The sequence below is a fragment of the Tachypleus tridentatus genome, chromosome 12 (genome assembly GCF_004210375.1).
Source record: "Tachypleus tridentatus isolate NWPU-2018 chromosome 12, ASM421037v1, whole genome shotgun sequence".
Lineage (NCBI taxonomy): Eukaryota > Metazoa > Arthropoda > Merostomata > Xiphosura > Limulidae > Tachypleus > Tachypleus tridentatus.
In genome coordinates this window covers 27,835,678-27,861,280 of record NC_134836.1, presented here as the reverse complement: position 1 = coordinate 27,861,280, position 25,603 = coordinate 27,835,678, and the positions used below count along the sequence as shown (strand labels likewise).

General features: G+C 33.5%; 1 protein-coding gene across 5 annotated transcripts; it reads left to right on the top strand.

The window, feature by feature from the left end:
- Positions 1 to 5,537: 5,537 nt before the first annotated feature.
- On the top strand, positions 5,538 to 25,489 carry LOC143235417 (uncharacterized). Of its 5 annotated transcripts, XR_013019181.1 has the most exons (5): positions 5,538 to 5,707; positions 14,920 to 15,176; positions 15,979 to 16,057; positions 21,054 to 21,116; positions 22,811 to 22,950. XR_013019181.1 is itself a non-coding variant. In XM_076473561.1 (4 exons), the coding sequence occupies exons 1-4, from the start codon at positions 5,553 to 5,555 to the stop codon at positions 23,022 to 23,024; spliced, it is 705 nt and encodes a 234-aa protein (XP_076329676.1). In that variant the 5' UTR covers positions 5,538 to 5,552; the 3' UTR covers positions 23,025 to 25,489. The 5 variants fall into 5 exon arrangements, 4 of the variants coding, with proteins under 4 accessions (XP_076329676.1, XP_076329677.1, XP_076329680.1 ...); XM_076473561.1 differs by lacking the exon at positions 21,054 to 21,116 and having other exon boundaries at positions 22,811 to 25,489; XM_076473562.1 differs by lacking the exon at positions 21,054 to 21,116 and having other exon boundaries at positions 5,556 to 5,707; positions 14,794 to 15,176; positions 22,811 to 25,489.
- The last annotated feature ends 114 nt before the right edge of the window (positions 25,490 to 25,603 follow it).

Sequence of the window (25,603 nt, the reverse complement as noted above, 5' to 3'; positions counted from 1 at the left end):
GTTTTGCATACATATTTTTCTCTACAAGTGAGTTTTCTCGTCATCACGGATCAAGTTGATCAAATATTTTTTGTTCGTAAATGTTTCTGCTCATAACTACAAAACCTTTAATTTTGCTCGATTCTTTGATGAAGATGTTACTACTTTTTATGCATTTTAAGAATGTAACAAATTTATTATTAAATATTTATTTTAGTATCAATGTTTGTTTTACTTAAATAAATATTTAAATGTGCATGTAACTTATACTGTTAAATATGTGTTGCAAAATTCCCTTCTATTCTCTAAATTTATGGAAGATTCTCGAGTGTTAGAATCAACAATATATGTTTTACCAAAGCATTAGATTATCTTAAAATATTATTGCCAACTGAACTTTCCAGGACCTCGTTCTAAAAGTTTATAAATCGACGCACCTAGAGACATTTTAATATTATTGGTTTCCTACAGTTAATATACTATTAATGTCGGAAGCTATAACTGTAATAAACGCTTATTATTCAGAAAAGTACAAATATTTGACCAAGAACGTTTATAGATTTCGAACATCACAAACCGTGAATTAACTTCGGACGTTAGTATTTCTACGAGGACATTAAATATTTTCGTCGGAAAGAATACTCACTGTGAAGAAGTTAGATAGCTTCCCATCACATAAAATGTATTAGTGTATCAACATAAAATTAACTCGCTCATGGTGAACTGTCAATAAAATATTCATTTCTAAACCGGATAGAAGATTCAGTATTGTTTGTAACTTTTGTATATAAATCATTATTTGTAATAATCGTTATCATAAATTACATTATTGTTCGTATTTTAAAATATGTTTATGTTAAGAAAGAAAATTGCATGTATCAGTGTTGTTGCAAGTACATAAATTTGATACATATAGGCATCAATTAACTTCTAAATTAAAATTAAAATTCCTGGATACTTGAAATCGTAATACATAAAGTGTGTAACAACAGTTAACCTTCTTGGAAAGTTAAGATGGGGTTGGCTTGTCGCTTTTTCTGTCTTTCCAAAACTTTTTTTATGTCTTCCCTCAAGTCCACGATTTTCGTTTCAATATCTTAGAAAAATAACTCAAAAAGTTAGCTAGCATAATAAGCAAGAATAATCATGCATCCTAAACTGCCAATTAAAGTTATAGAACGGCGGGTCCAACCCTAAAAAAGATAAAATTCCAAATATTAGTACACTACTCTCCAGTGTAATAAAACCGTTTGACTTACAAAAACGAGTCTTTTGTCCAACGTTGTTTATCAGAGTACATGTAACATCTACCATCAGAAAAAAAGAAAACCGCATACGCAGGATAGGAGAGCATATGGACAGAAATAACATTAGAAAAGCTCAACTGCAGATCATTTTTAACTAATCATAGACAAGTAACAGCTAAAATGAAATCACCATTCTTCGATCACCATATTCTTTCACCAAAACCACCAAGTACAGGCACAGAAAATTCAAAGAAGCTCTTCTCATGGAACAACTACGAGCACAGATGAATAGGGACAAAAGATGGCGCCTATACAGAGCTAATTGAAATCTTCCGATCTAAAATAGATGATATATTGCGAGTAGCTCCTACTACAGACACACTGCAAAAAATATAATGAAGTTGATTGCTTAAATTGTATGAGTTGAAATTGATAGTCTTTTTGACATTTTTCCTATTTCAGGGTGACAAACTGATGAGACAAACAATTTGCTGATTTTGTCAATAAAGGCAATCGTATGGATAAGATCACTGGAAAAATTATCACAACAGGTATAACATAATATGGCAAACGAAACAATATTAATAGATATCTGAGCTACCATTTTGTGCTTCATTTTCAAAATAGTGCCCCTCTAATCATGCTCAGCTGTCTACTTAGTTATTAGTTATAAACCAAGCTCAACAGCATGCTTATCTGAATCAGTATCGTGCAATTCTGATATGCTTCAGTGATATTACTTGTTGAGATTATTCTGCAGATATTTAAGTAAATGCAGTGAATGATATATATCACAAAATATTAATTGAAATTATAATAAAAAAACTATTTTTTCTACTATGGCAACCAATATTTTCTGAATCAGACTTTTATTTGTACTTTATCTGTCAGCAATAATAGCTTTTTCATTCATTCCAGCTTCATCTAAACTGGTAAGATATATTTTAAGTAGCACTTCTAAATCAACAGTTTTTGTGGGCCTGGCATGGCCAGGTGGGTTAAGGCGTTTGATTCGTAATCCGAGGGTCGAGGGTTCGAATCCCCGTCATATCAAACATGCTCGCTCTTTTAACCGTAGGTGCGTTATAATGTGACGGTCAATCCCACTATTCGTTGGTAAAAGAGTAGCCCAAGAGTTGGCGGTGGGTGGTGATGACTAGCTGCCTTCCCTCTAGTCTTACACTACTAAATTAGGGACGGCTAGCACAGATAGCCCTCGAGTAGCTTTGTGCGAAACTAAAAAACAAATAAACAATTTTTGTATTGTCATTCGAAAAGTCGATTGCTTCCAATAACTAAACATAGCGTGAACCATAAAGCTAGTATGTGGTTTGTTTGATTCTTCAAAGTGCTCTAAAAATTGTGACTTACAAAACATTTTATTTCATCTTCCACTGGATTATAGTATTTTTGTGGTATCTTTGAGTTGAAATACTCCTCTTGAGCCATCTAATAATCCATTTGCCTTTCTAATTATTTATTCTAAATGTTTACTTGCCACAGACATAGTTTTTCTGTTTGCATTAACCATTCTCTGCTTCATATCCCAGTTTTTAGTACGAAAAGTTTTTACATGTCTTGTCATCTTCTTCGTGACATGTTAGCATGGGATTATACTTCTCTCGCTACCTACAATTCCATATGTTTGAATTCAACTGATTCTCAAAAAAGCGTACATTTGAAGCAGAGTACCATTGATCCAAAGCTTCATCCGGAGTGAATATAATTCTGTGAAGACATATAACACGTAAAACACACATTTTCCATTGCAAGACACTAACTATTTTTATAGGACTGTATCAATTTGCTATATAAAAAAATTACTGGTTGTGTTTGCGAGATGTGTCATAATTAAAATTTTCATAGGATAAAAATTACTGATGATTCTTAATTAGTTGAATGGTTTTAAATATGAACTGCAGTTTACGTATTTGTTTTGTTTTTATGCATCGGAAATTGCGATGTGATGCCTCTCGTTTTATGCCTTGAGATTGTGCATGACAAAATGCAGCAGAGAAAAAACCAACTGAGCATAGTTACGTACTATAATTTATCTCGGACGAGTCTCCGATTTATTATATTACATGTATTATGTATTACGAGTTCGAATAGCCGAGAATTTTAATTTTAATTCAGAAGTTAATTGAATTTCGATATGTATCATATTTGCCAACAAGGTTGATACAATTTTCCTTCTTAACACAAATATATTTTATTATGCAAAAAAACAATAAATCTATAATCACGGTTATAACTAATAGTTATTCCAAATAATTATTTAAATAAAAAAGAATTACAAACATAATTCAGTCTTCTATCTGGTGTGCAACTGAATATTTTATCAACGGTCCAGGTCCACGAGGCGCAAAAAACTTTTTTATGTAGATACATATTAATTTGACTTGACGGTGATGATAGCAATCTTTGTTATTATTTGGTCTCACACACCCCTCTTAAGCTCACTTTTTACAGAGAAATATATATATCTTAGATCCCAGTAGAAATACTAACGTCAGAATTTAATTCACTGCAGTTGAATGGTTCGTAATGTATGAAATCTATAAAAGTTCCTGGTCAAAATCTGTAGTTTTCCAATTAATAATCATTAATCACAATTTTACTTACGAGGTTTATAATATACTGACTATAGCTGACAAACAAATATATTATCTCTTGGCGTTTTATGTTGGCTTGCTTTTCGATACTTACGTGAGATTCTCGAACAATCAACAGCATTTTTGAAAACAAATGTTGTTGATTCTTACTCTCGAAAAATTTCTACAAATTGAGAGACTAGGTAGGAGTTGCGCAATACACATCCAACAATATACATCACAGGAATCAATTTGAATCGGTAAATCAGTTACGATATAAAAGGCTTGAGAGTGTACAACAGTTTGTGATGATGAGAAACTCACTTGAAGATCGAAAAGTTGTTCTGTACTTTATTTTGATTAAAGTTTTAATACCTATACCAGCTGTCTTGAAAATACAGTGTACAACAGTGAAAATTATTGCATCGCACTATGGAGATATTCATTATCAAAACCACAAACAGTAGCAAAAGCACACTTCTAATAAGAATCAAAAAAGAATAAACAATTCATATGTAGTACCATCTATGACACAAGTACCTATTATCAGTTTTACACAAATGTGTCTTCAAAAATACTTTACCAGAATTGAGCAATAACGAGGCAATCTGACCTTTTAAGAGAGAGGCTTCTCCGAACTTTCTTGTTGGGTGGGTCAGAACTCGCAATGACCTGCCTTTCTCAGTAATGGTAAATCTAGTTCATACGCCAGAAAGTGTGAGTACCCCATTCAGAATGAGTCGTTTTCCATTTTATTCATAAAAAACTTGAGAATGCACAACATGAACCTCTTCGCCTCAAAATGACCATCATATAGTGAGTACTGAATCATACATTTCTCATTATCAAAGTCCAAACGTCTGGTATTTTGGTTGTATTTATTTGTTTGTTTTTAGATTGAAAAGTATCATCATAAACACTAGCGAGTAAAATGTGCCCGAACAATCAGGCTAAATTGCACTTGACAGTAGCTTTACTACAAAAATCGCCAATGTTTTTAAGAATAGTTGAGGCCCGGCATGGCCTAGTGCGTAAGGCGTACGACTCGTAATCCGAGGGTCGCGGGTTCGCGCCCGCGTCGCGCTAAACATGCTCGCCCTCCCAGCCGTGGGGGTGTATGATGTGACGGTCAATCCCACTACTCGTTGGTAAAGAGTAGCCCAAGAGTTGGCGGTGGGTGGTGATGACTAGCTGCCTTCCCTCTAGTCTTACACTGCAAAATTAGGGACGGCTAGCACAGATAACCCTCGAGTAGCTTTGTGCGAAATTCCCAAAACAAACAAACAAAACAAGAATAGTTGAAACAAATACATGAGCAATGAATGATTTTAGAAGACCTATTTAAAAACCAAAGTCAGAAGGGTCTTCACAAGGTCTAAGATTCGATTTATTTAATTTCAAATTTATAATGTCTTACAAAACCAAACTATGATACTAAATAGATTCAGGAAAGTAAAACACAGCCAATATTACCGCTAATTTCTTCCATTTTGAATCGATTTCATTCTATGTACATCAGACAAAGAAGAATCAAAAGAAATTGATGGTTCTTCAACCAAACCATATGTCTGACGCACTTTTAAATCCTATCAATAAGATGTACGAAAAGCTAATGTTGCTCACCAAAATGGCAGAAATCATAACAGCAATTTACTCATTTTCCTTGTTAATATTATTATTTTTATTATGGCTTTTGTTGTTTTCTGAAGAATTAATTGCACATCGATACTTCATGCGTTTATTCGATTTCGACGCCATTTTGGATCTACCAATGGAATTACCACTGGAGGGTAAGTTAGTGGGTAGTTTTAGTCTTAGGCCTACTAGTACTGCGTCGGATGGAGTGTCAGGTGATCTTCAGTGTATGTGGCATGTTTTCAATTCAAGGTATGTGGTTTACGAAAATTGTGTGCTATTATCAGATAGTGTAATTATTTAAAGGTTTATTGTTTCAGACCATGTTTCACTCGAAAAGTAGCCAACTTCCGTGTGCATGTAAGTTTATATTTGTGTTACTGAATTTATTTTTAATGTTTTGTGAAATATCGAAGAAAATTGTTTTTGCAGTGGGTCTTCTCATAAATTTGATTCGGGCATATGTTGGGTTTGAGTACTTTTTGCGATACTGCTAGTACAAGTACCATTAGTAGTAGTAGTAGAACTAGATCTTATAACTTAAGCGGTATTACTATTAGGACAATAATTAAGTAAGTTAGCTAAATATTAAGTTAATAATGGTATAAAAGAAATAGAACATCATTATTAGCAAAATATGACATACAAGTTTTAACTTAGTTATTTAAAAAAAATGGCAAAGTGACAGCTTGAATTTAGAAACTTGAGAAGAGCATTTAAATCCTTCAAGGGCACTTTATGTAAAAAATATATTAAGCACTAACAGCATGAACCAAATAATGTGACAGTTCATCCTATAAATTATAAAGTTAATAATTTACATGATGGTTCTGAAACGGAAAGGAAAAGATAAGCTTGCAGCTAAACATTCAACGCTTAAACCTATCACTCCACTGCTCAAACAATTTGTAGAAACCAATGAAGACTTGTCTATGTGTCCCAGACATAATCTCTTCCTGTACATTTAAGCCAATTACAGTAATGAAAAATAATCTGCCATGGATTATCAAGGGTTAATGGTTCTCTTAGCACATTAATGGAACTTCTATGGATTTAATGGTTTCAGGTGTACTGTGTAATTTAACAGTGAAGTGTGTTGAACAGACTTACACATGGCCACCTAAAATATGTAAGTGGTAGACGTTGATGATAATTTTAGAGCATTAACAATAAAACATATGGGTGTTAATTCTCATTTAAATAGTATTGATGCACATATTCAATTCTGAATGGAAAAAAAACAAACTTTACATAGCTTATTTATTCTTTACATTAGTACTTTGAGATAGATATTTTCCAGAAACCCACACACTTTGGTAGATACCTATAATTTCAACCCCTCATCTCTTAGTTCTTAAGGTTTTTGCAGTAATAACTGCCAAAAAACAGGAACTTTTCTTGCAAGAATTAATAAACAAAAATTAGTAAAATTTAAAAACACCTCATTTGAGAATTAATATACTCCATCATTTGTAAAAAAAAGTTAGTTTTCTTAGTAGCCTCTAGTTTCGTTAAGTTTTCAAAAAAATAAATTGTTGTGAAGAAAAACATTCCTAAAGAATGTTGTTTATTGTGCTCCTTGTATTGTGAAAATGTTTAGGTCACATGTCCAGAACTTTAAAGTTAGGCTGTGCTACTCTTTGAGATTTGACAGAGCATACTTGTCATGAAATCCTTGATGTCTCATATCTAAACATTTGCTAGAAAGCTTTAATTTTTGTCAGTTGGAATTATCTAGAAACAAAATTTAAGGGCATAAGAAACCTATTGATTCATCTACTGTTCCACCCAAAAAGCTAAATTTTAAATGAACAACTCAGAGCTAGCCTTTGTTATTCAAATATTTATCAAAATTTCCTTTAAAGTTACTGCCTTAACTGAAGATGACTACTATCCTGCTAAAACTTGTATTCATGTCCTTGTGTCCTTCCATTAATCAGAAAAAGATATGATACCTCAACACTTTACAATCTTTAAATACCCAAATCAGATACACTGTAACTTTTCTTTTTTTTTTCAAGAGCAAAGAATTTGAAAGATCTTAAACTATCCTCATACAAAAACTTTTCCATCTGAGATATCATCCTAGAAACTCTCCTCATAAACCTTTCCAACAGTTCAATGTTCTTCCTATGACAAAAGACTCAAGAATGAACACAGTATTGCAAATGTAACCTAACCAGTGATTTATATTATTATAGCCTCTTTAAACTTGTTTTCAGTACTTATATAAATGCAGTCTAAGATGTATTTTCCCTGCTACCAGCAACTGCACATTAATTTGATGGTTAGTTTAAGGGATTGGTCAACTGGAACATGATCCTCTATTACTTTGCTTTTTCTTACATTCTTGTATATATGTTTTTAACACTTCATCAGGATGGCTTGAGCCCCCCAAAATGAGCCAAGCCCTCCTCAGCCCCTCAATATCATTACCTACATATATTCATAAAATATGGAAAACACAATCATCATTATTGCTTAACAATTAACATCAAAGAGACATAGATTTGTAGAACTCAACGTCTTCATTAAGACAGAAGTATGTGTCATGCATCCCATAACAACGCACTGAATGCACTGAAACTCATGCGCTGTATTGCTGCTCCCTGTGTAATGCCATTCTATCTTGAGCTTTGACGAAGATTAGACAACCACGTTGATTTCAAGTTACAACAAATCATCAGGGATTTTACTTGATAAACCAAAGGTTTCACAGGTATTTACCCATTAATTTCATTTATCTTTTATTGAAATGTAAAACATAGCATGCATGTACAAGTGTATTGTGTATAGGTCAAAACTATGATGCATTTAGCCAGTGTTGTGTCCTCCATGAGATCATTTTGCACTGTGTATCAGCCATCCAAAATTGTACTCATGATTATGGCATACACTTAAAATTGTGACTTACAATCCAATTAATGTTATACTAATGATTAGATAATAACCTTACATGTTAACTGACCAAATAATATTTCTAAACAATTCTAGAATGAATTTTGAAATTGTCATTGGGCTATTTAGAAGTGCCTAATTTAATGTAATGTAGTAGTTATATTATTGTAACAGGTGCTTGTCACACTTATGATAATAAGAACAATATCACAATCACAGTTTGGCCTGTATGAATAATGTGAACTTATGAAGAAACCAGCCTTTCTGTGAAGGTTAACTGCAATTTAGGCATTTTGTTTTGGTGCTACTATGACCATTCAGTATCCAGGCTGCAAGTTTGCTTTGTTCGAACACGCAATTCCTGCCTTGAACGCCTCAAACGTATGATCATCGAGCCGCTGACCATGGTGTACGCTCTGCATTCGGCTAACGATTGGCTCGGCCCAATCGAGATCCAGATGCCGGCCGTACGCCACAACCCCCCCCGCTTACTCCCATTAGCTACCCACAGTTTTACAACATGCCCTATCAAAGCTGTGTTTGTGTTCCATAATTAGCCCTGTAATTTACATTATCACTACCCTCTAATTAAGAACTTGTGCTGTATGGTTAAAGATAAACACTTTAACAGTATTTCACAGATATGTTCTGAATTTTCATGTGCTATTAATATAATTTGGTGATTTCAATGCTGCAGAGCAGTTGTTCATAATGTTGAACTATGTTTAGTTGTTATTTGTTCCTTATTCATGAAATGACCCAATAGTATGTATGTTACATCTTTTTTCCTTAGATTTTGATGTTTAAAATGAATACCCTTTGTAAGCCTTAATGCCAATATAAGGAGAGAAATTCCCATTTGTTTCACATAAACTAACACAACTTGGAAGTAAGAAGTGGTACCTGCAATCAGCCTGCTCGGGGGTCACTTTGACGTTCACGCGCTCTGTATATAAGGGAGTTATGTTTTTTTACGCAGCTCTCACTCTCTCTGGTACTCGGCCTCACACTGGAACACACACTCAGTTTGGAGTAATAAAAGGAAATCAAAATCAGTGATTCGTTTTCAAACAAGGACACCAACACACAAGACAAGAGTCAGACATCACCCACCAAAACATAAACTGGTCATTCTACACATAGGGTTGATTATGCAACACCACCTGCTACTCAAGAAGAGGCAGCAAGTAGATGGTCCTACAAACACATGTGGTACAAGTGAGGAGGACAGTGGTGATCGTAATGGTGAGAATGCGGACACGACTAGTGCTAGTTGATTGTGTGCACAACATCCAGGCTGCAGCAGAGTTCTTTGTGGCAATTTAGAAGCTGTACAAATTCTTCTCTGCATTAATTGTGCATGAAGAATTTCTGAAGGTACAGAAGGAGCTTGAACCCATGAACCAGCACATAGAGTTGAAGTGACTGTCAGACACAAGATGAGCCTGCCAACATCTTGCTTGTCTGGCTGTGAAAAGAACCCTCCCTGCCATTGTGACAACCCTAAAGCATCTTGTGGAGGGGGACAATGTCTACAGAGCCACTGAATCAAAGGACCTGTGCATCTTCCTACATCAGCAGTGTGTAACCAGTAGGGCTGCGACGATTACGGACTTTTGTAACCGGTTAATCTTTGCCTCATAACCAAACCGTAACCGGTTAATCATACTATATTGCCCAGCCCTCAAAAGTTCGCTCCTGTCTTGGAAAAAGAACGATTTTTCTGACACCAACAGAAGAGGAGAGACCCAGATGATCCCCCTGCTGGAAGTTTGCTATGTATTATGCAAAATTGCAAACTGCAGATCCATGAACTTTTTTTGCTGGACTGTCCTCAGTGTTCTGACCAAGTGGCAGACTACCGGCAGGTGGTCATTGAAAGCTGTTATTCATGTTTGAAATGATAATACAACAACTATTCAAAGAACACAACAAATTTTATTAAACAAACAGGATATTCATTATTGCACAATCATATCAACCAAACGAACCAATATGAATTCTTTTCAGAAAACTAATGTAGACCTTGTACAGAAGCAATTTTGCTTTTACACCAAAAGTTAATATTCTGCATTACCAATATGACTGGCTATTGCAAACCAAGCAAACTCAAACAAGTCCTATGAATATTAATTGAAAACATTCCTGAAAAAAATAAAACAGCAACAGTTGGCTGACATAAACTCATCAATTGCCATGAACATTTAGAACAAAAAATTAATTATACTCATCACTGGAACTTGAATTATTGTCATGAGAGCTCCAGGCTGTTTTCAGATTGTCAGTTTCCACGGTAGTAGATCCACCAAGGGCGGCAGCCAGAGGCCGAGTTGGTCTTTCTGGGAAAGTGAAGTTCTTGTGCAGAAAAGTTATTTTATCCAGATTTTGTGGGTCCAGACTGCATCTGAGTTTTGACATTGTTAGTCCTGCAGCAGAGAATGCCCTCTCAGATGAAACTTCAGTCGCCGGGATACACAAAATATTCTTAGCTAATACAGCTAACCTCGGAAATTTGTTCTCTTGAAACCTCCACCAGCCTAGTGGATCAGAGGTGGAGATCGGCTCAGATAGATATGCTTCCAATTCAAGCTCAATGGATGCATAGGGGCAATTGGATGGTGATTGGGCTATATCACCTTGGATACAGTCAAACAGGCTCTCTGCCGTTTGTGGCTCCACTGGTTCTTGTGTGAGCGAAATGTTTGGGCTTTCCTGTTTGTGGGTGGCATCTTGCTCTGATATGCTGTCAGGGAGTAGTTGTTCCTTCAGATAATCCTCTACCTTCTCTCTCAGGACATAGGGAAAGAAACTCAGCCATTTGTAGCGAGGGTCCAATATTGCAGCGAGGGACCACAATCCTGGTTCAGTGGTCGGAACCCCGGAGTTGTCTACCTGAAATCGAGTCATCATTCCCTGCACGATTCTTGCTTTCAGCATTGTCAGCACATCTGCATCCCTGCCATCCATTTCTTGAAGTCCCTGAGAATCCTGACCTTCATGTAACCTGGTCAGTATATGCTTGAGTACAGTGTAAATGCTGCTCGATGTGGGAATTTTCTCCTTTGTCAGTAGCTCGGTCGCCTGCGCAAGAGGCTTGAGGACCTCTACTGCCCCTTCCATCACACTCCACATGGTATCGTCAAACACCAAGCTGGCACGATCTTTTGCTTTTGTTATGCTTTCATCGTAAAGCACTACCATAACAGACACACAGAGGTGAAGAAGTCAAGTTAACATCTGATATGTGGAATTCCACCTTGTGGCAACTTCTTGTATGAGCATACGAGGTTCAACACCGATTTTTGTTTTGTGGTGGTCATGAAAGGCTTGGGTAGCTACAGTGGACAGGTCGAAGTGGCTTACACAATGTCTGGCTGCAGCAAGAACTTTGGCGATGTTGGATTCCTTAAGAGCATCAGTGATAGACAGCTGTAAGCTATATGAGAAACAAAACATATGTTCTAATTTGGCCTCCTTCGCAGTGACTTTCATGTTGGATGCATTAACGCAACCGGTTAATCGTGTAATCGTCACAGCACTAGTAACCAGTCTAGTGGCCATAGAAAAACTACTGCTGATGACAAAACAACTATCAGACCACCTCCAGTTACCTGACCTGCAGCTGGCCTCTGCAGAAGACCTAGTACAATCTGTCATCTCTAGTCTCTCAGAAATGAGAAATGAAGCAGCATGGAAAGACTTGGAAGAGTCTGCTGAGGATATATGTAAGAAAGTGGGAATACGCACTGAGACAGTGCATCAAGGTGGACAGCATTCTGCCCCCACACACCTGGACAAATTCATAATCACACCTAGTACTGGTCAAAGAGATGAACCAACACTAGATGCCAGGAGACACACTTTCTATATCATCATAGACAGGATGCTCAAAGAGCTGAATAGAAGATTCTCCTCTGATGCCTGCAGTGTTCTGATGGGTGCAACTGCATTGAACCCCAAACACTCCACATTTCTGGACAAGCAAGCACTTTTAGGAATGGCAGCAAACTATGGTGTGATAGAGGATGACCTTGCAGTGGAGGTCCACCAGTTGAACTGGCTAATTGCCAGGAAGAAAGACAAGGGGCAGGAAGTATCCACACCATTGGAGCTTGCAACCATGCTGGAGCCATATAATTATACCTTCATGGATCTCCACAAACTTGAATGCATTGCTGTGACCCTGCCTGTCACTTCAGCTGCCTGTGAGAGAAGTTTCTCATGTCTGAAGCTTCTCAAAACATACTTGAGCAACAGCAGTGGTAGCAACTGCACCAACAACCTTGCTGTCTTATCAGTAAACTCCAGGAGAGCAAAACAACTCAATATTGATACTGTTATAGACACATTTGCTGCCAATCACCAGAACAAGCGCATTGTTTTGAAGTAATATTGACTATAAACACAACATGATGAAAGATAGTTCGCCTGATAGTGACCTTACTTTTCCTCAGAGTGTATTAACATCACATGGGATAATTTGTTTCTGTTATGTAAACTGTCTTTATGTTATATTTCTTTTGATTTGTAGCTTTACTCTTAATGGTATATTAAATGTTCAATATAAACTAATCTTGATTTTCTTTATTATTATGTATTACCTTGGGTGGAATTCAAGTGAGCTTCCTCTTTTACATATATGTATATTTTCATAAACAGATTATTTCTAATTTGTAATAATGAATTATTAATCAGAGTATGAGTTTCCAATGAAAACTGCATTGAAAATGCAGTTCAAAATAGTACACTTTTCTGAAATGTACCTTGGTATTTACATTATTATAATTTACCATCTGTATTTCATATTGATGGCATTTTGGGAAGCCCCTCCACAGTTTACCTCAGCCCCCCAATGAAAATATCCTGGTGCTGCCACTGCTTAAATAAGAAGACTAAAGCTATGCATAGTATTCCAAGTGTGGCTTGACTAGTAATTTGTTGACAGAGGTCATTATCTCTTTTTGACAATTTATTTTTAAATAGTAATAATCTATATACATATTTGTAATAATTTAAATGTGACCATATATTATGAAATACTAGTCAGTTTAAACACAGCCAAGACAGGCAGGACCAAAAGTCAGTTTTATATTATTGGATATGTAACATGGGTGCACGTGCACCATATCAATGGGAGTTATATAATGTTAGCAAGGTATAACTAGAAGGTAAATATAACAAAAAAATTATATATATATAAATATACAGCATTATAAGACTTAAGCTACATATATAAACATTTGTATTTTTGTATCTTAATATGTTCTAGCACGAAAAAAGCATAATTTATATTTATTTTTATGTGATGGTTACGAGGTTGGTCAGTTGACAGACCACATGCAGTTAGAGTATAGAAAATAACATCAATTATAATGTCTTGCAGAAAACAAACATTAGAAATGTATTTAGAGATTATGCAAATAATGTTTCAGATTTTTGGAACAAAGAATAGTCTTTTTTTATCATAATATGAAATCACTTTACACTTGGACTAGTGACAAAACAGACTCAATATTTTCACAAACAAATATTTAGTAAAACTATTTCATAAAAACCTAATTACCTTTACTAAAGCTGTACCAAATTTTGTGAAGATAGACATCCTGTATCAAAAGGTATAGTGAAGATACGTATCAGGTACAGATATGTAGAAATTCGTGTATTTTATACTGTTGTGAAAAGGTTAATAGAGCAATATTCAGAAAAAAGTTGAATGTGTGATTTAAAACATTCAAATGTTTTCCTTTCAATTTCTTTTAAGAGATCCATGGCATATATTGTTTAGCTTAAACTGCAGTACTGATATAGTTGTTATCAGCAATACTTCTTATTGTATGTTTATTGCTAATAAAATATGGACAGCTTTATTCAATTTTGTTGGTTACATTTTTCAAATGTTCATATTTAAATAGGAAGAAAAACTAGTTCATTATACTATGTTCGAGATGTTTCTTCAAGTATTTTAGCTTGCTTTCATTGTAAATTTATATTTTCATTAAACTGTCATAAATCTTGACTTTCATTAGTTTGTTGTTGTAGGAAATGTAAAACATTAATTATTTTTCTCAAGTGTGAAATTTTTACATATTCATTGCTATTAACTCTTTTTGGTGTGATTTTTATATATAAAGGACTCCATGAATGTCAGGTCTATTTTAAATACAAAAACAAAAATGCTTTAACATTTCATTTGTAAAAGTTGAAGGAGAATGTTCTTTGTTCATTACATTGTTTTATTTTTGCTCATGGTAGTGTTCCAGAAAATATATTTGTTCCCATGGCAATGAAAGTTAACAGTTTCATTTTTGGAAGGAAAGTTAAGTGAAAAATAAATGCATTGGCAAGTAAACTTAGTATAATAATCTTTCATTTTAGTAATATAATACTGATATAAAGTATGTATAATTTTATCTTTTTTCTTATTTTACAAACTATTGAAGCTTTGGATTGTCTTGGACTCTCAAAATAACTTTGCTAAAATGGTGAACTTTTAAAACTAAAAGAAATAAGATAGATTATAAACCAAATTTCTGCAACTTGGATTTTTGGCTGATTATGACATCAAGACAAGAAAACATTATCATGAAAAAGCAGTCATCATTGGAGTCAACAGAAAAGGGAGAAAATGTTGTCAATCATCAGTTGTTGCTGGTCAAGGAATCGATGAACTTCAATCAGGAAGGTGGAGGTGTTATCGATCATGAATCAACACTGATGTTAAGTTCAGTTAATGTGGATGAAAAAGATGATGAGGTTAAAAATCAACAGAACGTACTTGTTGCCTTTAAGTACAAAAATGAAGGTGATGACTTTCTAAGAAAAGGTAATGACACGTTTTTCTTCAATTATTCCTCAAAACTTTCATTATTGGCCTCTAGCTTAATAGATGTATTTTGGAAGTGGAACAACATTGTAAGGATTAGAAAGGATGGAAACCACAAGTTTAAACAGTTACTTTTAACTAAGGGTATTTTTTGTCTTAATGAAGTACAAATTACTGAAGATCTCTTCAGTTTTAATCAGAAAAGTAAAACTTTTTTTTATTAAAATAGTTTGTTTTTTCTAAACCTGAGGCATATCTTCTTTAATTGTTTGTAATAAAAGGTTTTCAAGCTTTTAGATGTTTTAAATATTGGAGGAAACCTATTTTTATTCTAATTCAAAATGAAAAATGGGGCATAATTCAGGATAAATTTCATAAAATGTCTTAAACTTTTGACTGAGTGTAAATCCTAGTAAACTAATTTTTAGAAGTTTTATTTAAAATGCAGTGCCATAATGCATTATAAGAATGACCCATTATTCAATCTGACAAGAGTTGGCAGTCTTATCACTTCTAAATTAGTGATGACTAACACAGATAAGTGTGATATTCATCAAAATTATTCACTTTTAAAGTGAAAAAATTGGCCGACTGTTAGTCACATTTGATGCACTTGTTTAAATTCTCTCATTTTATGAGCTTAGCCGACTTAAATCATAAGAGCAATATTTTTAGTCATATTTAATGTCGTTGTTTCTCGTTGTACTGGTTTAGCTGACTTCAACTTTAAAACTTAATTGCTGGCATTATATATGAATAATGGATGGCAATATTTGTAATAAGTTGTTTTTTTTCCCTTCAGGTTTTAAACCACAGGAGGGAGGAAATCTGCAGAGACTGATGGATGATTCTGACGTGTGCTGTGATGTTGCTCCTATAAAGTGAGTAGAAATGGATTTCCTATTTTATTGATTACATCAGTATTGGCTACTAGTGATTTTCAATCATTTTAGACAGCACACCCAATTCTAATGAGCCATCACTGTCAGTAAATATTAATAATTGTAGTACATCATAGATTGAAACAAAGATACATATAAATATACAATAACATAAATTCTCTGATAGCTGGTAAAAAATGTAATATACTACTATCACTAAGTATTAATAATTGTCATGCACCACAGCTTCAAAGAGGCATATGCGTATAAATATACATTAATATAAATTTTTTGTAATAAAAATTATAATGTAGATTTATTTTGACTTTTTCTTTTTTTTCTTTTCGTGGTTACAAGGTTGATCTAATAAACCAACTTTGTATATAGTTAGCACAGAGAAAATAATAATGAAAATATCAAATTTTACCAAAAAAAAACAAGTGAAGATTTTAAGATGTTTTAGAGATTACTCAAATGATATTTGAGACTTATGAGATAAAGCAAAATATTTTTAATATTAACATAAATCTTTTTGCACTCAGACCAGTTATAAAAAGACCCACTATATTCATGGACAAATCTTTAGTATAAATACTTTGTTGAAAACAAAAATGATGTTATATACAAATGACATAATGTTTACCAAGTGTCTGCCAAATTTTGTGATGATATATGTAGTGTGTTAAAATTTATAGTATTAAGCCTATAAACAAGTAAAAATGGTCACATGATTCATCCTTGGAACCGATCTGTAATGAGAGAGTTTATATATGGTTCAATGATAAATGTAAAGTGCATAAATTATGTGTATGTACTCTAGTATATAGTTGGCTAGGCTACAGGTGCCAACTAGGTATATTCCAAATATCATAAATAGGGTATTACAAAATGTAAGTGATATGCACATGATGAAGTGTCAAAATACTGTATATGTTATTTGGCTGAAATTTCTCAGAGATTAACATAAACTTTGGCTTTGATATATCAAACTGAAATGTTATGGCACTTTTACTGTGTTATTGGAGATCCCTAATGTGCCCCAGCATTACTACATTTATTGGCTATACAATGATCTGAGTGCAAGTTCTTAGATGGTTATGTACTAATGTACTCATCCTTGTAACACCTTTCAAGCCTCTCTCACCTCTCCCTGTCCTTCACTTGGACAAAGATATGAGATTCTGTCCTACAGTTTTGCCTCTGGTGGAATCCTTACCACAGAGTGTTGAACCTCATAAGCTTCCTTTTGAAGCTTTTGAATGGAGGCTCATCTAGATAATTGCTGCTTTGGTCCCTCCATCATCTCAATGTGGGATTCTTGCTAATCTGTAGATGAAGATGAGTAAATGTAATTTATCATTATTATTTTTGATTAATTCAAGGTTATTCAGCTTAATCAGTGTTGCAACTTGCAAAAATAATCAAGTAATCAAAGTTATTGTTACCAATTATTAATTTATTTATTATTTCATTTGTCAAAGTCACATGTGAGAATAATGGTTTAGTTGAACGTAATTGATTGATGAGCCCAATGATTAGTGAATTAGAAAAGTCTAGTAACTGCCCAGCTGTAATTGTTATAACTTGGAAAAGACAATTTTTCCAAAACATACTTATCTCATGACATTTGTAGCTGTTACTTGAGTGCTAGAGTTTCTTCTTTGCCCATCTGAGCATTGGTATGATTTTATCTCACTTGCTCCAGTCTTTTATACTCCACTCAGATGCCTTTGGCAATATTTCTATTGTGATTCTCTCCACCCATGTTAATGTAGCCTTTGTCCTTGTTCTGTATATAAGTACTTCAGATTATTCAGATAATTTATTCACTTCTCAACAAAGCATCACTAATGGATTTCCAAGTATTATGATTGCTCAGAGATACTTTGAATTATATCAATTTATTTAGTTAATTTTCATAATAATAATTACAAAGCTGTCTTTCATTTGTTTTTCTTCTGTTGGTTCTTCAAGTGTGTGATGTTTTGGGCTTTTCTCAGTTGCTTATGAGTCTGCACTTCACTTGATGGCTGAAAGGTTTGGGAGCAAATTTTTAAATTTTTTTTCTCCATACATGGATGCTGTGGTTCATACTTGAAAGTTTACTTCTGATTTATGTGTAGGGACAGTTAGGCCTTATTTCATCCATTGTCAGAATTTCATTATCTAGCCTACCACCACTAAGTAGAGCTAGTTTTTTTGACTGTCAGATAATACATGTGCTCAGATTTCAGGGTTCTAGTGTGGAGGTTTTAGTTCACCTATATTGGCCTATGTCCCCTGATTAGGCTTAAAACTCAAATTCAATATTTCTATTTTTTTTCCTTTCACTTTGTTAAAAGACTCTCCAGATCACCAGCTTTATTGATGATGAGCTGAATCCATTGTTGGCATGTACACTTGTTCAGTTTTTAGCTTCTACATTCCTCTTTGTTGTTGTTGGAGTTTCAAAACTCATCTTATCCTAATGGAGATCACAGTTACACCCCTATTTGTGAGTCCTTACCTCCAACATCAGCTTCCTGGTACATTGCATCTCAGAATAGATTCTGCCTATATCCAAGATTTCCAATTCGTTTTTCAGATTACCAGCAGCAATGTTGATTGTTGTATACCTTCAGGGTCTCCTGGAGGTTTGGTTCCAACAACTTCTGGATGTGTGATAATCTTAATAATGGATTCAGGAGCTTTGCAGATATTTGGGTCACAATTTGTTGTTCAGATCACATCTCCCTATTATCCACTTAACCTGCAGGGTTTTTATCTCCCACAGTTCCCCAGGATTTGGAACTTAATCCTAGGGTTATCTGAGTTTGTGTGATCTGGGGATAGTGAGAGAGTTGGGTGAGTTCAACAGTTTTTCTTTCTGTCAGTTGTGGGGCCTGTACAAACAAAGAAATTGGTGTCTAGTCATAGAACATCCTTGTCTGTGTTAATGCCTAGATTCTCTAAGGTTTTTAAATTGGCATTGTAGATGTCAAGCTTCATTGTAGTTGGCTCCTATCTGCAGTTTTCCTTAGGCGTGGAGTTCCACCATTATCAGCTCTTATTGTGCAAAAGGGTCAGCCACTGCAGTTCCAGATTTTTCTGCAGACTCACATAGGCTTCACACAGGTTCCACTGGATCGTACAAGTTTTTCTTCTCATTCTGTTTCACCATGTGCACACCACAAATGACTGGTTACTGTTGTCACCATCTTGTCAACTGTTATACTATCACATCCTGATTCTACTTTCACATACAATCCCCAGGCAGGCTTCCCTTTCAGGACTGTGGCAGCTATTCTTACTCCAGTTCTATATGCCATTAGTCAGGGTATCTTTTATTTTTCATCTCATCTCTCAGTTGGGATCAGATGTCTTCTGTCCTGCTAAATGATGTAGAATAGGATGCCACACTCTTACTTACACGTTCTTCTCCTACTCCACAGATGTTTCTTTCTCTTCTAGAAATGTGAGCATCACTTGAATTCTTTGTGTCTTTGGGACAAGAACACAATTAGTTCTTTTATTGGTCCTTAACTCTGTCCATATGGGCTTGGTCTATATAATTGACCACATTACCTCTTTGTACTTGTTTAAAGTCTTTTCAGATTTAATACTTCTAACTTTCAATATAATCCATATATCTTTACAAAATTTGGCAGTGTTTCAGTTAATATTAGAATTTTTTCACATACAAAAAATCATATTTTTAGGTAATTATTTTTAATAAAATGAGGATTTGTTTTGAATAGTCAGTGTGCCAAGTAATTTTCATGTTGAAATTAAAAATATTTTTCATCATCTCATAAATCTCTAAATTTCTCTTTTATAATTCCTAAAACCTCCTAAATGCATTTCATGTCTTTTTCTCAGTAAAATTTTACAGTTTATTTGTTATTTTCTCTAACCCATCTCAAAATGGAATATTCAATTTGACCAACCTCATAACTACAAAAAAATCAAAATTTCTTTCTTTTTTTTTTTCCTTTCTAGAATAACTTCAGATTGTAACATGAAACTACATTTTTTATCATAAGTAGCTCTAAGTCATAACAGATAGATAAAAATAGACAAATCCCCTTATCTTTCAAAATTCTAGTTTTCTAACTATGCAAAAAGTTATTACAAATTCATCAAAGCTAGTTGTTAACTTTATCACAGGAACAATGTTGGTACTCTGGATGAAATTGACATTTAACTATTGCAGAATGTAACTTTATACAATACATTAGTTGATAGACAAGAACCTTGATTTTTTATTGGTTAAATTGAGAACTTAAAACTTGTATGCTGTTGAAATATGGTGTAACATAAACAAAGTTTGGCAAAATTTTGAAAATAAGACACTAAAACCTTGTGTCATGCACAGTAAAAGATACCTGCAGCAATAGGGTTGAGGATCATACACATATATTTACTTATTTTTCCACTTTTCTTAGTTGTGATCATTCTTTGATCTGAAGGGATTGTTATGTTGAAACACTACTATGATTTGGGTTCCTATACAGCCACCTCTTCCAAAACTCCATTTCTTCACAAATTCCTTGCTTCAGGGATGGAGTGCATACACCAACAGTCAAGAATTCCAGAGTCTATGCATGAATGACAAGAATATGTTACACATTGTTTGTCTCCTTTTTTGCTCATAAACAGACAAACCTCATGGTCTGGCCCTCTTAACCCTATTATGATAGGCATCCTTTACTGGTCATGTCACAAAGTTTAAGTGACTTACATTCAAAGTGTTATTAATATACTCTTTGATTATTTTATACTAGTTGGTATAGCATAAAGTCTTAGCTAATAATTCATATTTTAGAAGTATGTGAGTTTTCAGTTCTTAATTTTTAATAGTTAAAAAATCCAAACACATTTTCTGTAGTCATCTCTTTTCAGTTTTATCCACCACCCCTTCAGTAAGTGTAAAATGCAACGTAAATTACTCACTATAAAATCATCATTGCTCAGACAGATCATAATTTTTATAGTCTTCAATTTTATTTGGTTACAGAGCTATCAAATAGAAAATTAGGCCTATCTTGTCACATCCTTTCTGCCTCCTGCTAGTACAGTGGTAAGTCTACGGATTTACAACATTAAAATCAGGGGTTCAATTCCCCTCAGTGGGTTCAGCAGATAGCCCAATGTGGCTTTGCAATAAGAAAACACAAAGACACATCCTTTCTTTCAGGATTTAATAGTTGTCTTACATTTAAATTTATAATATCTATAACTAATATAAAACCAAGATTTTCATCTATCAAATGATGTATTACATAAAATTGTTTTCTGAACAAATAATTGTCAATTTTGCTATTAGTACAAGCTTCATTCCTGTTGGAAAGATACTTGATGAATACCTTAGATGATTTTGTAAAGTTTTTTGTCACATAGTAAAAAAAATCAGAAAAATATATTCTGGTAATGGGATTTTTTTCTGCTTTTAGTATGTTATTATTTTATATTTGGTGTATTAATTAAATAAAACTTATTTAGTGCTCTACTAAGATTAGTATAAAAATTAAGGTTAAATATCATTGACAATCAACAAGAGAAAATAACATTTGGATAAGTATTTCTTGTTTTTCCTGTATATTCTTTATTTATTGTTATTAAGTTAATTAAAATGTAAAAATAAGGATTTCTTTGTTATTTAAAATTAGATTAGGTGAAATAAATATTAACAAAAATACAGAAGTTTTTCATGAGACACTTGAGAGCAGCTCATCAGTAATGTATTTTAACAGTGGAATGTAACATCCATGTTCCTGATGTGATTTACAACTTGTAATTTAATGAATAATAGTTACACAGTCTAAAGGGCAATAAAATAGTAAAATTTAATTATAAACAAATGTTTCATGTTACAGTTTGAAGTTATTCCAAACAATAAAGGATAATTTATATTTATTTGGTGATTACAAGGTTGGTGTAGTAGAATTTTGAACTTCAAGGTGTACAGTACATTAGTAGATTGTTGTATATGCACGGAATACTGATAAGTACTTATGATAGTAACACTATCCAACATTGCCAGTTTATCTTTGTAATAACTAAATTATATGTATTCTTCATAAAAGAAGTGATTATTGTCTTTGTTTTGAGTTGCAGAAAAATTTTCACAAAATATTTACATGAGAGACCAGGAAAGGCATATGCTTCACCAAATCTATTCATATTTTTGAAACATAGTAATTTGATCCATTGCCTCTTATGTTTGTGTTTAACATAACTTGATTAACTTCATTTCATGGAAAAGAAAGTTGTTGAACTAAACTTTTAAAAACTACAAAAATACTAGTAATCTATTGAAATGAACATAAACTTGGTGATATAGTAGTTAATAGTACCTAAGAGAAAATTCTATTCAAACAAAGTATCTGATTTTTGTACCAGTTGTTTCATGAGCCATGAATTAAAAGTAAAATAGTTAACCAAGTATACATGTTTGTTGATCAAGGTAAACAGTGTAGAAAGTGAGATATTAAGGACAAAAACACAAAATTAATATTGTTTTGAATAATATCCATTAATGTTTTTTACATTTTCAGTATGCTTATTCACTCATTGAACTGGGTTAGTATTATGCTCATATCTTATGGTTAAGATGTCATTTATAACATTAGTTTTAGTCTAAAACAAATACTTTTTGCAAAATAGGTCAAGTAACATATTGTTACTTTCAATGATGCAACATTAACATTTTTATGACATGGCATGAACAGTTTAACTGATATCATGTGCTTAAAGTTGTATTTAATACTAAAGGAGGACAGAGAGACCGTATCAGAACAGGCTTTCAAGTTCACTCCAGTTTGAAACTGATACACCAGATTCTACAGACAAATTTCCACATGAAGGTAGTTCAGTATCTCCAGCCACTCCCAAAGCAGTTCATGAACCTGTACGCCAGCGACAAATTTCAGAAACTTCTTCAACCAGCTCCAAGAGATCGTCCATATTCTCCTTTTTTAGAAAATGAGACAGTAGTTCTTTTAATATAAAACTTTACAATGAAGATCTGAAGTTAAAAATGTTTCCAGTGCTTCAGTGGGCATCAAACTGGATCTAGATTCCTTAGATTTTATTATTGGAACTCTGATGCTCCTGGCAGTTGAAAGTTAGTAATTCCCTAAGAACAGAGCTTATGTACTGCTGTTGGGTAAATTAATTATAATGACTATTTTTCTTAACTTGCTGTTACTAGAACAAAATATTACAAACATACAGCACTGAAAGGTAGACAACTATTAAACAGAGTAGAATACACCCATAAAATATTAATTTTTGACTGATCTTCCTACTCGATGATTGATCTTCTTTTTCCTCTGGAGCAGCTTAAACTTTGTTTGCTACATCCTTCAGTAAGATCTTATTGGACATATTTATGCTAGAGATATTACACTGTACATTATATTGAAAAGACTCATCTAATAAACTTAATACTGGTTGTATTGCATTTTCAAGACATTGTGTTTTAGTTAGTTAGGAAAATAAGGTGCTTCTAATTAAACTCTACTGCAAGTTTATTTCAAACAGGATACAACACTATAAAATGATTTTAAAACTTAAGTAATTGTCTTTGTTTTGACCAGTTGTAATTGATATTTATTTCATTTTGAAGTCTTGATTATTGGTTGCACCACAGTATCCAATAACTGTTACACTGAGACATTGCTGTTCTTCATTTCTACGATTAATATAACTGGCCTACTTCCTGTTTTGATGCAAGAATTTGTGTGTAACTAGTATTATACTTTTCCCAATGCACATCATGGGCAACGTTCACGAAAACCTGAGTTTTTTATTTCCAAGCTTCCAGTCAAAATTAGAGACCATGTACAATTTCAGTTCATGCAAAATTGATTTTCACTTAATAAAATTATGCCATTAAATTCTATTGTCTTGAGTATTATTAGTAATGTTACTGTGATTTGATTTCAGTTGAAAAATTCATACCACATAAAAATTAAGATTGCAAAGATCTCCAGTCTGCAAGTTATTGGTAAAAAAGTTTGATGACAGATCACAATGAAACGTATGGTCACTTTTATTTATTTCAGTATTAAACACATGCAAAATGTTTGACTGATTACTAATTAATTGACCAAATTAGTGAGGTTGATAAGATAGTTGTATTTATGGGTTTTTGCAACTTAATATTTTTATTAAAGGAAGTGACTAACTATATATCAATTTTATGCAAGCTGTGTTTATAGACACTAATATGGACTAGTATTTATGTGGTGACTTTAATGAGGAAATAAAATTGTATTACTAGGTCTTGAGGATAATTTTTTGTTTTTAATTTCATGCAAAGCTTCACAAGCCATCCCTAATTTAGCAGTGTAAGGCTAGAGGGAAGGCAGCTTGTCATCATCACCCACCACCAACTCTTGGGCTACTCAAGTAGTGGGATTGACCATCACATTATAATGCCCCCACGAGTGAAAAGGCGAGCATGTTTGGTGCGATGGGGATGCAAACTCACAACTCTCAGGATACGAATTGAATGCTTTAACCCCCCTGGCCGTAGTGGAATTGACCATCACATTATAACACCCCCATGGCTAAAAGGGCAAACATGTTTAGAGGGATGGGGATCTAAACCCCTTGTGTATAAACAAATTAATTTAGTTAAAATAATGTTCTGTTCTTCTATCTCAATAGTCATTACTCAAATTTCCCTTCCTATCTTCCATTGTTTTACTCCAGTCACTCCAGGGGAGCTATGTTACTGTTATCTCATAACAGGGCTGATACATAATTTAGAATAAAAGTAGCTTGCTTATATTTATGTAGTTTGTAATTAGTGTTCAAGTTTATATTACAATAAGTTTACTTTTGCCAATAAAAGGGCAGTTTCTTGTACGTAACTACCTTCCCTCTATCTATTTAGAAATAAGATAAATATATGCAAATACACCCTGTGCAAGTTTACAAGAAAATTTTGAACAAAGAATTCAATGCAATGTCTGTTCACCTATTACCCTGAAAGAAATTGTGCTTTTCCAGTATTTATATACTATGAATCATGATATTTTGTTAATAATTGATACGATTCAAATGAGATTTAACAGCTGTCTTGTTTAGTGCAAGGTCTTATCCAATTGTTATTAAAATGACTTTATAAAGTGTTTTAAGTGTTTACTGGCATAATTACTTTTTTTTATGCCAGTTAATTTTCTATTAATGTTTTTCCTGGTCATATGAAGTTTATATCTAGTTTTGCCTTATTGTTAAAGTTAAAAACAGTATTGCAAAGTTACTTACACTTAACCAACTTGTAAAGCACTACTGTGTATATGTGATACTGAGATTGTCACTTGAGAAGGAGAAATGTAACAAGTGCAGAATGTACTTTAATGAATACATGTACTGGACTTTTTTATATGAAGAACAATCCTGTATTACAATACATGTTCATATAAAATGTTATGTAATTTCTTTATGGATTTTTCTCAGTCTTAGCTCAAAGGTATGAATTATCTACTATCCACAGACACTACCCTTAAAAGCAACATTGGTTCCCAACAATTTGCTCTTTTTAACACCTGAATA

Bases quoted from the DNA above. Each gene is read 5' to 3' on its own strand.
- LOC143235417 (XM_076473561.1), top strand. From the start codon at position 5,553: ATGCGTTTATTCGATTTCGACGCCATTTTGGATCTACCAATGGAATTA. The intron at 5,708-14,919 runs GTATGTGGTTTA...TATGACATCAAG, and splicing joins TGGCATGTTTTCAATTCAAG to ACAAGAAAACATTATCATGA. The intron at 15,177-15,978 runs GTAATGACACGT...TTTTCCCTTCAG, and splicing joins TGATGACTTTCTAAGAAAAG to GTTTTAAACCACAGGAGGGA.